At 48.5% G+C, this 13,897-nt stretch overlaps 1 protein-coding gene across 1 annotated transcript in view; it reads left to right on the top strand.

Annotated features, from left to right (window-relative positions):
- Positions 1 to 13,897, top strand: part of LOC135826685 (ankyrin repeat, PH and SEC7 domain containing protein secG-like) — a 121,270-nt gene that overhangs the window by 43,222 nt on the left and 64,151 nt on the right. The window contains exon 6 of the mRNA XM_065339286.1: positions 5,313 to 5,414. Within this exon, the coding sequence (XP_065195358.1) occupies positions 5,313 to 5,414 (102 nt within the window). The remainder of the gene's footprint in view (positions 1 to 5,312; positions 5,415 to 13,897) is intronic.

Raw genomic sequence — 13,897 nt, 5'->3', positions numbered from 1 at the left:
CTTGCACCCAGCACTTGGTGACAGTAAGCGCTGACAGACAAAAGAGAAAGAACTAACGGAAGAAGAGAAATACTACAGCGCTGCGGAACGAAGATCAAACGGCAATCTAGTAAGTCGTAACATTCGATTACACTCAACCTGTCACAATCAATACGCTTGCCACTGAAATACTACTCTGACACTGCTCTGAGCACGCAGCACGGACATGGTACATGGATTTACCACAGAAGTCTGCAGTTTCACAGCAGCAGTCATCAGATATTGATGTGCAGATTGCGTGGTGAACATTTGTCCCCGAGTGGAGAGAACCCAAATGACCCACCAACCAGTACACTGGAGAAAAAGACTGCCAATCGGTTCAGTCAGGGTTGTATCATAATATTAGTTACAGTTCGCATGTCACTCATGGAAGGATCCATGGGCTTAACGCATCTGTCAACGAAATCCAGGCAGAAGAGCCGACAAAAGGCATCTCATTATTGTTAGAACGTATCGCAGTAAGAACAACTACGCAAGCGAAGCACATTTTTCCACAAGCATCAGCCATTTTTCCTTGTCTAGAGCCAGTTCAAAACAGTCAGAAATATCAATCTTGGCGCGCTTTAGATCATTTTTAATATTGTCAATCCATCTGAGATGGGGTCGGCCACGTGGGCGCTTGATGTCCCGGGTATTAATTGCCATCTCCAGTGCTTGATAGGACGCTGAGTCCTATCAAGTGCTGTGATGAAATCACAGCACAAGACGGCCTTCTGCTCCGTGGCGAGCGCATCGTCATTCCACTTTCCATGCGCAATGCCGTGAAAACCAAAGCACACGCCGGTCACATAGGAGTAAAATCATGCATACGGCGAGCCCGTGACCTTGTTTATTGGCCTGGAATGGTGAGTGAGATTCGTCAGTTCGTCGTAAACTGTGACACCTGTGCTCGTCATACCAGCAAGCAGCAGCCCGAGACACTCTTCCTACACCCAGTGCCAGATCGCCCGTGGCAGAAAGTAGGAATCGACATCTTTACCATCAAGTCAAGAAACTACTTAGTTACAGTTGACTACCTGAGCAACTTCTACGAGGTTGATTTCCTTCCTGACACTCTGGTCAGCACTTGCATCAGCAAGATCAAGTATCACTTCGCCAGGCATGGGATCCCTGATGTAGTCGTCTCCGACAATGGTCCCCAGTTCTCATGCCGGGAATTTAGCGCCTTCGCCGCGAAGTGGGAATTCTCGCATGAGCACAGCAGCCCAGGCAACAGCAGATCTAATGGTGCTACTGAGGCCGCCGTCAAGGATGCGAAGAAGTTCATGAAGAAGTGCAATGAAGAGAAGTCCGATCCATACCTCGGGTTACTGAATGTGCGCAACACACCCACTGAAGGTCTCAGCACCAGTCCCGTGCAACGACTATTTGGTGGCCGAACCAGAACTGTGCTGCCAACCCTGAATGATCGCCTCAAGCCCGCTGCAGATAGGTCAGCCGACATTCAGAAGAAGGAGACCAGAAGACAAAAGGCAGCTGAGCACCTCGACCACCGAAGGAAAGACCTCCGCCACTCATGTCTGGCACAAAGGTTTTCATTCAACCGATTGACGGCAAGTCGAGAGAATGGCAGCCTGCAGTAATCGCCGGCAAGACGTCTAGCCGCAGTTATGAAGTCTCCTGCAACGGAAGAGTCCTGCAGCGGAATCGACAGTTTATCCGACCCGCACCGCCGACTGCAGCTGACGGACCAGACCGGGCATCATCCACACCGCCGAGCCCGAAGCTACCTGGACCGTCAACGCCTGTTCCCAAAACCACGCCATCCAAGATCCCGGCGTTGGTGCAACGCACACCATCCAAGATCCCGGTGTTGGTGCAACGGTCGTCAGAGTCACAAGGCGCCCGCACTGACATCCAGACAATGCGATCTGGAAGAGTGGTCCGGATCCCTAAGAGTCTCATCATGGACTTCTGATTGATCAGTAGTGCCTGTTTAAGAGTCGTTTCATTATGTATGTGCGTGCTGCATTACATACGCTCAAGCCAGCTCATCATGTTGAGCTATTTCATTTGACTCTTATAATGCCGCCATACACATGTATTTGATTTGCTCGGACACTCTCTTATTTCAAAGAAAGGGAGATGTCACGTGTACTGCGTTCACGTACACATGTGTTATATGTGTGCCCCACGCATGCGCAGGTGACGTCATGCTTGGATTGGGTTTTGGCTCTTTGCTGGCATTTCAGGCTTTCGCTAGTCAGTCTGTTCTCTACGCTTCTGGCAACTGTTTTTGCCAATGCTCTGTCCTGAGACTGTTCTTACTACTTCCTGCTATTGTGCCATTCACACGGCTGTAGCATTGTGGCTTTGTTGGTTATAGACTGATAAGACTGATCACGTAACACTTGGGCCGCCCAGTTACAATTGGCGCTTATCTTCACACTTGTCTCAGGAAGGAAATACGAATATATTTGAAGCATGCCACGATCACAAAGCACTATGCACATGATTAGTTACATGTCAGTAAGCAACTCAGCCGAAAATTCAAGCAAGTTATACGTCCTCCTCGCCACTATCATCCCTGGAGGAAGAGCTCAAAACATTAGATCCGGACAGCTGCTGCACCACAGCTTGTTCCACTTCTCCTCGTCTCGAATCACGCTCACAGCCAGTGCGTGACTGTCACCTCGCCGCTCTGAAGCTGAATGAGACTGCCCGCGTGTTGGCTGTAAGTGGTATCCCCGTTCGTCGCAATAATGCGGCTTCTTTGTTTGAGACAAAAAGGCAACGCCATAACAGTGTCCTTTTTTCAAATCGTCTCTTGCGCTTGTCGTACTTCCTAATCAGCACCCACGAGAGCCGCTGGTGCTTGTACATGCAGCCCAGTAATAGCTTCCGCTTGATGTAGCACCTGTACTGCACCTAAGTCCTAACGCCTTGCACCATGCTTTTCGGCTAGTTTCCTGAAAGTCTTTTGCACGAGAGTTTCACTCAGGACTTGGTGTTTATTTTGATTAGCTCCTTTGCCCGGTCCACTGTGAGCTTGAGAGTGTGTCCGCTGGATTGGTCTCCCTTTCTGGAGATGTCGACATGAGGTGCAATTTCTTCGTCGGCGATTTGCTGGTGATAAATCTTCACTAGGCGCTGTACTGTGCCAGCACTGAAATTCAAGCTCGCGAAGCGCTTTTTCAGTTTCTCTATGCCTCCCCGCAATAAACAATCCTTGCCACTAGACAGCTCGAAATAGACAGAAACTGCATTCTCCATCGCTCTGAAATGCGAACATGCCGACCTATTTTACGAACTCGAGCGGAGACTGCGTTGTTTCCTTCGCTGACGGAAGTGTTCGTCGGTGGCATCTCTGTCAAAAAGACTCAAACGAACCGATCGCAACTTCTGTGGTGGTTTGTGCTGCCATGTCGTCGGATGCAATGATCAATGGTTATGTTTGGATGGTGAATCGGTGGTTCTATGCCGTATGACACAGGCAGAACACTGAAAAATCAAGTGGGAAGATAAGCGCCAATTTTAACTTGGCGGACCAAGTAGTATCATTCAGATCGTGTCCACTATCTGTTGCTATAACTTATAAGTGAAAATCTGTGGGTGCACATCCAGTACATTTCGCAGATTAGCGTGCTTCTCTTGTGACGGGCATATACATGGTACACGATGTGTATGAGTGTACACGTGTGTGTGTTGCAGGGGGAGGGGTGTATGTGCATGTTTGTGTGTACATGTATATTATTATAGTATTATTATACGCATTCCCGCGTTGAAGTGTAGCAGCAGTATGCTGCGTCCACAACTTCGCTTATGCAGAATGGCTTGGGTGAGAGGAGAGGGGAGAGAAAGCAACAAGGCAACCAACATCTATGAAATTGGTCACAATAACATGAAGAGAACCAACCTACATATGCATGATTGCACAAGAATGGAGACGACCAAATATAATGGCTATAATCATTGTGCCACAAAAACGGTACACAGGAGATCTGACGACAATGTAACGAAACATAAAACTCAGTTACTCAATACAGGTTCCACTAAATTACAAGAGAACAACGCTACAACGTTAGAATTGCCGCTAAATTATCGCAAGTGTAGAGAACGAGTCCAATACAAATGAAAACCATGAACAGACTGTCCCGAAGTAGTTATTTTGGGAACAAATTGTACTTGTAATTGAACAAGACTTCGTGAGTATTCAACTCAAATTCGTGTTCCGTCAGCGTCAGTATCAGCAAGTACATGTATATATTAGGGCTAAAACGATTATATCGGTTATCCATCTAATTGATCTTAAAGCGGGATTCACAGAAGCATTTTTGGGATGCGATGTACGATGCTACGGCTGCGAAACCAGGAAATCCCCATATCGCAGCCATCTCGCAGCCCGCGCCACTGCGGCAACTGGGCCATCGCAGAAGTTGAGCTCGGCTCAACTTTTGCGATGCGACAAGCGATTTGGTGTACGATTTTGACCTTTTCTATAGCAAAGTTGTACAAAGTTCAAGAGTTGAGGCAGGCAAACTACCTCCCCTGGAGGACCTGCTCCGGCCTCTTGGGGTGGAGGATCGTCCACGTCCAGGCATGATCAGACAGATTACACTAAAGAAACGAAGAGAAAAGCACGCGGCCATGCAGCGAAAATTTGCAACTGTACAGCAGAGTGCAATAACAAAAAGAACACTGTCTTCAGACCAGCATGCACCTTCATGTGCATGCTGCAACTCCGCACTGTGCAGCCAGTGTGTACTGCACTCCCAGCACAGTCCGTGAACTCTGGACTGTGCACTCGCGTTTCGAAAAGAACAGCATTTTCTTGTTTACTTCGTTGCTCTCATCCAACAAGAAATGAGGCATAAAACTGCCGCAAACTACAAAGAAAAACGTAGGGATTTCTCGCGCGGGTGCAAGCTAGAAACGGCGAGTAAGTGGAACTGGTCAGAATCAGCTTCAAAGGACATTACGTTGACTATGTCTTATGTTGCCCAGTTGCAGTGACTGTTGCACATTCTATGATGCAACAACACAGCGAGCGCGCTGCGATGAGCAGATTGAGCCTTTGTACTGAAAGTTGTACATGAAGTTCAGCATTTTGAATATTCGAATTCTGACTCACATGTTTGAGTATTCGGTGCAGCGAAAAAAATCGAAGGTATTCGATCAATATTCGTTGCAACTTTGGTTAAGTTAAGAGTACTGTGTGTAGATAAGAACAACTCACTTCATAGTGAGTTGTGCATTACATGTACACTCAATATAGATATTATCTGATGGATACTGCATAGGAATGTCTGGTCATGTGTGTTACCTGCGCACAGGACGGTGCCCTTCCTGTTCATCTCGCTGCATCGAAAGGACATGTGGAAGTCGTCAAGTATCTACTAGAACTCCAACCCGATACGCTCTCTGTGAAGGACAAGGTAAGACAACATACCATGCAACTTGTGTGGCGCTAAAGATTCGAAGATCAATTGAATAAGAAGCTAAGAGAACTCGAATCATGCAAAACTGAACCTCTCAGAAAAACTGTACTGTACTTCAACTATGACAATTTGGATGCACAATGAGCAGCAGTTGGGGTTGGTTCATATATTGCCGGTATACGCCGGGAGCAACCGGCGGTGAGCCTCTTGCAACCTCTCCCAGTGCATTGCAATGATGTGAATCAGTGCAATCGTAACAAAATCATACTGTAACTAGTCGCAAGGGTCCAGCGGCAAAGTTGGGCAGGCTCAACTCTTGCAATCCCAATCTGCTCCGGCAGTCAATCATGTGGTTATGCTCCTACCTCCGAAAGGATGCCAGATTATGCTCAAAATTTTCAACCACCCAATTATGCCAATAATTATGCCGGCATAATCCGCCGGTGCCTATCCGCCACCGATCCCGTACAATTTTGACCAAAAGTGGTTTGTGAACCGTTTGTCAAATTTTCAAACCAAGATTAGTCCTAAATTTTCCTAAATGGAAGCTAAGGTTGAGATACATTAGCCATTCTTGTAGTCGCATCAATGTGGCAAATAAAGTCAGCATACCAACCCGTCCTTCCCGGATGATCGGCTTGACTGTGGTGCAGCTTATGAGACAAAATACAATTGAAAGAAATAGAAATATGAAGGATGCATTCGCAAGCTCTTGTGACTTCATCAATGTTTGAATGCAGAACTTCGACACCACCGCTTACTAGACTGCAATGAATAGTGTAGAAGTAGTTTCATGATCTGATTCTGCACTACTTTGTAATGAATTTGGTACTACAGCAGTACTCGAACCGTATACAGGACAAACCGTGAGCTGGATCACCGCCAGTGCTTCCCGGCGCCGATTTGGCTGATGTGAACCAACCTTAACAAGCAGCAGTTTCACACGACAATCGTTTTCGCAGCATAAAAAAGGACGGCTCATCAGGTATGCAAAGATGAACTCAGATGGAGAGCCAAGGATAAATTTATAGCACTGAAAGAAAAGGACCAAAGAGCTACAAGATACGCTAATGTCCACTGACACCACCAGTTACTTGGAGCAGACACTTTTTTTACCAATCACTCTGCCACCAAAGTCACAACATCTTCGTTCGTTTTTTGAGCATTTTATGTCGCCATGACGCCGAGACCTTAGGTCAGCTGAGGAAAAAAGCCTCACCATCACTATGTATCTAGTATTGACTGAGTACGAGGTCTTTTAATTCCTATACTGACCAAGTACGAAGTCAATATTAGATTTATCACGACTGACCAAAGCATGTGTTCAATCGCTAAAAAGGAGTCGAGTATAAGCGGTCAATATAGCCTTACCCCCCCCCCCCCCCCCCCTTTGAAGCCCAAGGACGAGTATACTCGTCCCTAGTGATTTCCCAAGGACGAGTATACTCGTCCAAAACGCTCACTGTGTACGCATTGAACATAGATCACTGTACAAAGATTCGTATCTCCGTTGTCCTTTCTTTGATTCTCACAAACAATAGCTTGTTGGAAAGGTAAGGAAAATACCTTTCCAGCGGTGTGTCACTTGTGGCAGCGCGATGCGAAATACCCGAGCGGCAAAGACCGGAACACGGTTGAATACTTCTAAACTTTAGAATTTTGAAATTTTCGAGTAGAGCTCGCGTGCGCATGGAGTTTCCCCATGACTCATACCAGTGCAGCCCATGCGCGATGGGTACCAAGATGACCGCTTGAGCTTCAGCAGCACGGAGAACTTTGAATCGTTGTTTTGTGTTGAGTAAAAGTCATGAACCGAAGGAAATTGTCACTGTGGGTGGTGTATCTCGTTCAGGCGCGATAGAGCTGCACTCAAGGGACTTGGAGGCGCTTCTATTGCTTCTGCTTAGTGTCTAGTCTTTATCTTTGGATGGAGGAAATCACAAGCTTTTCAGGGAACTCCAGATCATGAAATTCCATTGCTGGTGAGTGAATTATGAAATTTTGAAGTCGACCATCCGTGGTTGGGTGCAGCGCGGTGCGAGTGCCTGGGAAATCAGAAAACCCAGCTGGGCTTCAAAGGGTTAACTAATGAGTGAAATATGCAGGAATATTTGACTGCTTAGGTATGGCAAATATCTATGTGAGTCTAAGGGAGTGATAAGCTCCTATATTTTTTTATTTTTTTATTTTTTTACTATTGAACACTCGCTGCATGATGAACTAAAATGAGGAGAAGAACTCGACACAATGGTACATATCCAGCAGGACGGATTGGGTGGGACCTGTGAAGCTCAGCCAACCCAGGGTCTCGGCATCACAGCTGCACATGTGCACCAAAGGAAACAAAATGGGGAGTGGAAGGGCGGGGAGGGAGCAGGAGAGCAAGAACTCTAAGGGTAGGAAAGAGAGGAGCGAGGGGAGGAAACCAGGAAACTTGTTATTCCAAGATATGAGTGGAAACAAGTATGCAAACAAGTACAAATATAGCAGTATCAAGATCATGATGCTGAGGCGAAGGTAGAGGCTGATTGCCGTGCAGATTTGACGAATGATTCGAGTGAGAATGGAGGAGAGTCAGAGAGAGATAAAGACGAATGGATTGGGAGTTGGATGAGAAGGGAGTGCTCCGAGAACATGAACAGGGTCGTACTGGCAGTAGCCTAGGGGGCGATGTCCGTGGCCAATGACCAACCCGACCGTTTCAGGTAGCGGTAGGTCAGAACCTTGAACTGCTGCATCCCTTTGGCAGACGGTGCATCGCGGAGGAGAGTGGCTGGCAGTTCATTCCAGGCTTCGATGAGGCACTCCGGGAAAGAGCGCAGCGCAACATTGCACGATCTGGCAGGTAGGGCCGTCTGGAGTTGAAGCTCGTGCGCAAGGTTGGCTGCCGGGCGACGACGTGTGGCAGGCGCGATGGCGGGTGCGATGGCTCTGGCTGGGCGTGTCGCTGCAAGAGCTGGTGGGCTTGCGATATAATGGAGCTTGTACAGAGTTGTGAGGCTGGCGGCACACGTCGCCGCAGGGACAGAGTGTCCATTGCAGCCCCTGTCCCAATCAGGGTGAGGGCACGATGCTGGACTCGGTCCAGCTGTGAGAGATGGGTAGCCGCAGCTCCCATCCATACAAGTGGGCAGTACTCCATTAGAGGCCGAATGAACCCCCGGTATGCTGTGGCCCTGCCGGGTGGGTCCAGGACATGGCACGCCTTCTGGAAGAAACTAATTCGCTGTGTGGCACGCACTGCAGTTCCTCGAAGATGCTCCGAGTATGGAAGATGGGCATCAAACGTCACTCCAAGGAGTTTCAGCCGCGAGCATTCCGGGAACGCTGTGCCGTTGAGCTTGATGGGTGTTCTCTCCCAGGGTCTGTGGTGGCGGGACACAGTCATGGCCTGTGATTTCGTTGGCTCAAAAGTGACGCGCCACTGAGCACCCCATTCAGCAAGTGCATCCACACCAGCTTGGAGGTTGCGGCACACTTCTGTCACAGCATGTGGCATTGGGGTGTGGGCATAAAGCGTGGTGTCATCTGCGTAAACAGCCGGAGTGATCCCTTCCGGTAGGACGTCGCAGGCGTCATTCACGTACAGCAAAAACAGTGTGGGCCCAAGGATGCTCCCTTGTGGGACCCCAGCATCAATCTTGTATGGTTCTGAAGATGCTCTGCCGACTACTGCCTGCAACTTACTGTCATACAGGTAGTCAGACAGCCAGTTGAGGAGGGGACCAGTGATGCCGTATGACGCAGCCTTGTGGAGCACGCCTCGGTGTGAAACTTTGTCGAATGCTCCTGCTATGTCTATAGCCAGCACGCGGACTGCGCGACCACGGTTGGCTTCTGAGACCCAGGAGTGGTTGAGAGACGTGAGAAGGTCAGATGTGCTGAGCCCCTGCCGGAATCCGTACTGGTGGATGGACAGGGCCTTTTCATGCTCAAGATGATTGATTATGGCAGTGTTGACAATCTTCTCCATGACTTTGGAGACAACAGATAACAAGGATACAGGTCGGTAGTTCTTAACAGCAGAATGAGATTGATTCTTGTGTATCGGGACCACACGGGCTACTTTCCAGAGCGAGGGCTGGACATGGCACCGAAAACAGAGTGAGAACAGCTTGGCAATTGGTGCGGCCAAAACCTTTGAGCACTGCTTCAGAAATCTGGCAGAAATTCAATCGGGTAGCCTTGGTTGGATCCAGCTGGCGGAGCTGGCGCTGGACTGTCACTTCCCGAAATCGGACAGTTGTCAGGGCAGATGTACACCTAGGACGAAGGTCAGGAAGGTCGGAGTGCTGTAGATCTTGATCACACCGACTGCATTTGCTCGCAAAGAATTCTCCAAAGCAAGTAGCCTTTTCCTGGTTGGTGACATATTCTCTGCCCTGGGTATTGCGTAGGACAGGGATAGACGAGCTGCGGCCAGAGCCTGCAGCTTGCTTCAGGAGTGACCACCATTGCTTGTTTCGCAGTGATCCATATTTGAGCCGATCTCGGATGCGGGCAGATTCTGCCTGCTTTGCGAGACGAAGGCAATTGGCAGAGGTTCGGACTTTGGCATTGTAGTCAATGAGTTGCTGGTGGCAGGTGGGGTGTCTCCTGAGACGGTTCCATGCATTCTTCTTTGCCTTGGTAGCGGCTGAGCATTCCGGCGTCCACCAGGATGGATCTGTTGATTTCGTCGAAAGTTCTTTGTGTGGGATGAAGCGATTCATGCCTTCCATGACAGCAGCGGTTACTGATCTGCAGGACGCCTCGGGGTCTTCTGATATATCCCAGTTTGCTGTTGAGTAGAAGTGCCGAAGCCGGTCCCAGTCTGCCTGAGCATACCTCCAAACGCGCCGTTTAGTCGGTGGTTCGCGGAGTGGGGTGGCATCAAAAGTGGCCAAAACGGTGGCATGGTCTGATGCTGCAATGGGGTCCAGTACATTTACCACCACTGAGGTCTCCGAGAAGTCGCTGAGTATGAGGTCCAGGGTGTTCTCACCACGTGTCGGTTGAGTAACGTGCTGATGGAGCCCGTGGAACGCAGAGAGTTCTTCCATGTATTCACCAGCTGGTGTAGTCTTCGTGCTGCATAGCCAGCTTTCATTATGAACATTTAAATCTCCGGCTATCACAACGCTGTTCCCGAGGGATCGAGCTTGATCCATGACTGAGTCAAGATACTCAAGCAGAGAGACATCTTGTTCAGGGCACGACCCGGGTCGGTACATTGCACATGCAACTACTTTCTGGCCATTGTCCAGGTGCAGGCGAAGCCAGATGACCTCATGGCCATGGTAGTTGATGTCACTCAGATGGTCAAAGGAGAGGGAGTCCCGGACCCAGACTGCAACTCCGCCACCTTGAGCAGATCGGTCAAGTCGGAGGGGTGGGTGGAAGCCCGGCATGGAGGAGTCAGATAGTGAGGCTTTCTTCTGGGTGAATTTAGTCTCTGTTACGATGGCGATGTCAGATCTGCCCCGTTCAACAGCATGCTGGAAGGCTCCAAACAGCAGCCCAAAAGCATTTGTCAGCAGGAGCTTCATTACCGGGTATGTCTTTGAGCAGCTGGTTTTCATTGGTGTTTGTGTGGCTGAATCGCTCCAGCTGAGGCAGCCTCTTCCTCGCTGTCCCGATCGCATCTGCTGCCGGCGCCAGATACCCAGATGAGCTGTCACACTGCGGCCGTTTGTGGTGTCGCCAGGCTCGAGCGTAAAGCGGTCGTGGCCAGAAGTTCGCAGCAGTGACGGAGACTTTCCCGTCTTCCGTGGTGTGCATGCTGCACTCATGGACCTTGACGGATTTGGCCACGGCCACAGATCGCTGCTGAGTGAACTCTGTCACTCGCTCCTCTGTGCAATATGCAAATTATGTTTTGTCTTCAAATCAGGCAAAACAGGCTTCCTAACGAGACAGGCTTTAATTAGTGTGCTGGCGTGCTGCAGTGTCTGCTTTTTGCTGACCAGCAAGTTAAATCCAGGCACTCCGTACAATCCCGTGCAGCTAGCTGCCCAGCGAGGAAAGCCTCGAGTGGGGGCCTCTCGATCTGCTCCCTCATTCGCCTGGCATTCAGTAGCATGTCAGCGCCAAGGACTTCAATTCAAAACAGTTTTAACACGGCGCTTCAAGCCTTTTTCTTCGTTAACTTGCTGCGAACGCATGAGCTCTGCTCCACATGTTCCCTTTGCGTGAGGCCCAGAAACAGCTAGTATCTCCGTACTTCGATTGGATGGATCGACGTCGTCCAGGTTCTCCTCACTATCGCCATCACGGCTCTTACTAGACACGATTTCTTCACCATATTCCGCAGCAGCAGCAGCTAGCGCAGAAACTTCGCCGTCCCTGAGTGTAGGAGAGATTGAATCGGGTTTGATCAGCTCAAAACCTCTTCGTCGTGACTAGAAGAGTAGCAGGGAATATTCTACCGGAAGCCCTTTGACTTCCCTGACTGCTGAAATCCTTCCTGCCAGGACTGCTACTTCATCACACAATCGATATTCTCTTTGATTCCACTTCACTGCACTCGCGCAGCCACACAACCTTTTTGCAAAACATAATTTGTTTCTCCTAAAAATTATTTCCACCCTAAACCTCGTTTTCGCAGAAGTTGGGCCATATGACGATAGTGTAGATTTAATAATAATACAAGAAAGACGAAGCAAACTCTAAGGGCACCAAAGAAAAACTGTACCATGAACAAGAAAGTCACCAAGACAAGGCTACCTCTTGCCCAGAGGAACAGTCCCGAAAAGGTGCTAGGAAACCAGAAAAGGATACAAGAAAATAAACAAGTGCAAAATTCCATACTGCACCGTACGGGTATATGGTGCGTGAGAACCCCGCGCGGGATCAGCGGAAATGTTTGCAGAGAAGTTCAGGACACGCATTGCCAAAAAGAGAAGTGTGAAGAGGTCAAAAGTACAAGTGCGATTCCAGTGCAAAACAGCAGATCACAGAAGACTATCACAGGCAAGTCACGCTACACGTATGCATGCGTACCACTACCAGATCCGCGGAGCTAGCCCTAGCAACAATCGCGCGTGATCACATGATCAATGATGACATAATTCAAAAATGGCGCTCCTGCGAATGCACACTTCGGCAGCTGGCACATGGCAAGAAAGAACGAAAGTAATTCAAAAACAGTTCGAACACAACGAAGAAATAAGTTTGAGAGAACAATAAATTTATCAAGTAGAACAATTTATATTATGAATCTGCCAGGGGGTGCTTGCACCCAGCACTGGGTGACAGTAAGCGCTGACAGACAAAAGAGAAAGAACTAACGGAAAAAGAGAAATACTACAGCGCTGCAGAAAGAAGATCAAACGGCAATTCAGTAAATCGTAACATTCAATTACACTCAACCTGTCACAATCAATACGCTTGCCACTCAAATACTACTCTGACACTGCTCTGAGCACCCAGCGCGGACATGGGACTTGGATTTACCACAGAAGTCTGCAGTTTCACAGCAGCAGTCAGCAGATATTGATATGCAGATTGCGTGGTGACCATTTGTCCACGATTAGAATGAACCCAAATGACCCACCAACCAATACACTCGAGAAAAAGGCTGCCAATCGGTTCAGTCAGGATTGTATCATGTGGTTTTTAAAAGGCCCTTGGTGTGCGATTTTTAATATAACAAGAATTCTCGATTACTCAAAATTCGATCGGAGAAAATCATAGTATTCAAACTCGGGATCTCAGTGCCAACTTTCACCCCTACTAGTAACAATCAGATCATCACAACAGTTATAAAAGCGGAGGTGTGTACATATGCTACCAACCGATGCAGGCGTAGAACCTAACTTGGCATCAACCTTGCATCGTGGGCTGGGAAAGACAAAGTGTGGGCCATCAGTTCCAGGCAAGCATATTCTACTGACCAATTTCTTGCCCGGCAGTGAGACATGTATTGGGGTTTTCAACCTTAACCTGGCAAACAGTTTGTAAATTGACTTATCAGAGTAGTGTGTATGTACATGAGAATAACTCACTTCATAGTGAGTTGGGCACTACATTTGTGGAGTACGAAAAGGACGACGGCATATTCATCAGAGACAACGATGGACAACAGGAACAGTTAGATGGGACAACATTTATTTGGGAGACGAAGAGGCAGAGACCAAGACGAACAAAACGACTACATTGTGGCAGAGAGAGAGACAAGAGCAAGAGATCAAGTGTGAAGATAAATGGCCTGGGTAGCTATGGCAAATAGGGGCGCGCAAGTAGCTACCCAGGCCAACAGAACAAAAAGTGACAAAAGGAGAAAAAAGGTGAGTACGACGTAGTATGGGGTGCATGCAGGCCTGCCTGGAAAAGGTTGTACGGAAGGAGGTACCTAACATACCTCCCCTGCGCGAAGAAAAGAACCGCGACCTCGCGGGAAATAATAAGACGACGAGAAAAATAGAAAAAAATGGCTGAGGAAGTAGAGAAAAAAAGCACACACACACACACACACACACACACACACACACACACACACA

This window comes from Sycon ciliatum, chromosome 10, assembly GCF_964019385.1.
Source record: "Sycon ciliatum chromosome 10, ocSycCili1.1, whole genome shotgun sequence".
NCBI classification, from domain to species: Eukaryota; Metazoa; Porifera; class Calcarea; order Leucosolenida; family Sycettidae; genus Sycon; species Sycon ciliatum.
This window is presented reverse-complemented; position numbering and strand designations above follow the sequence as displayed.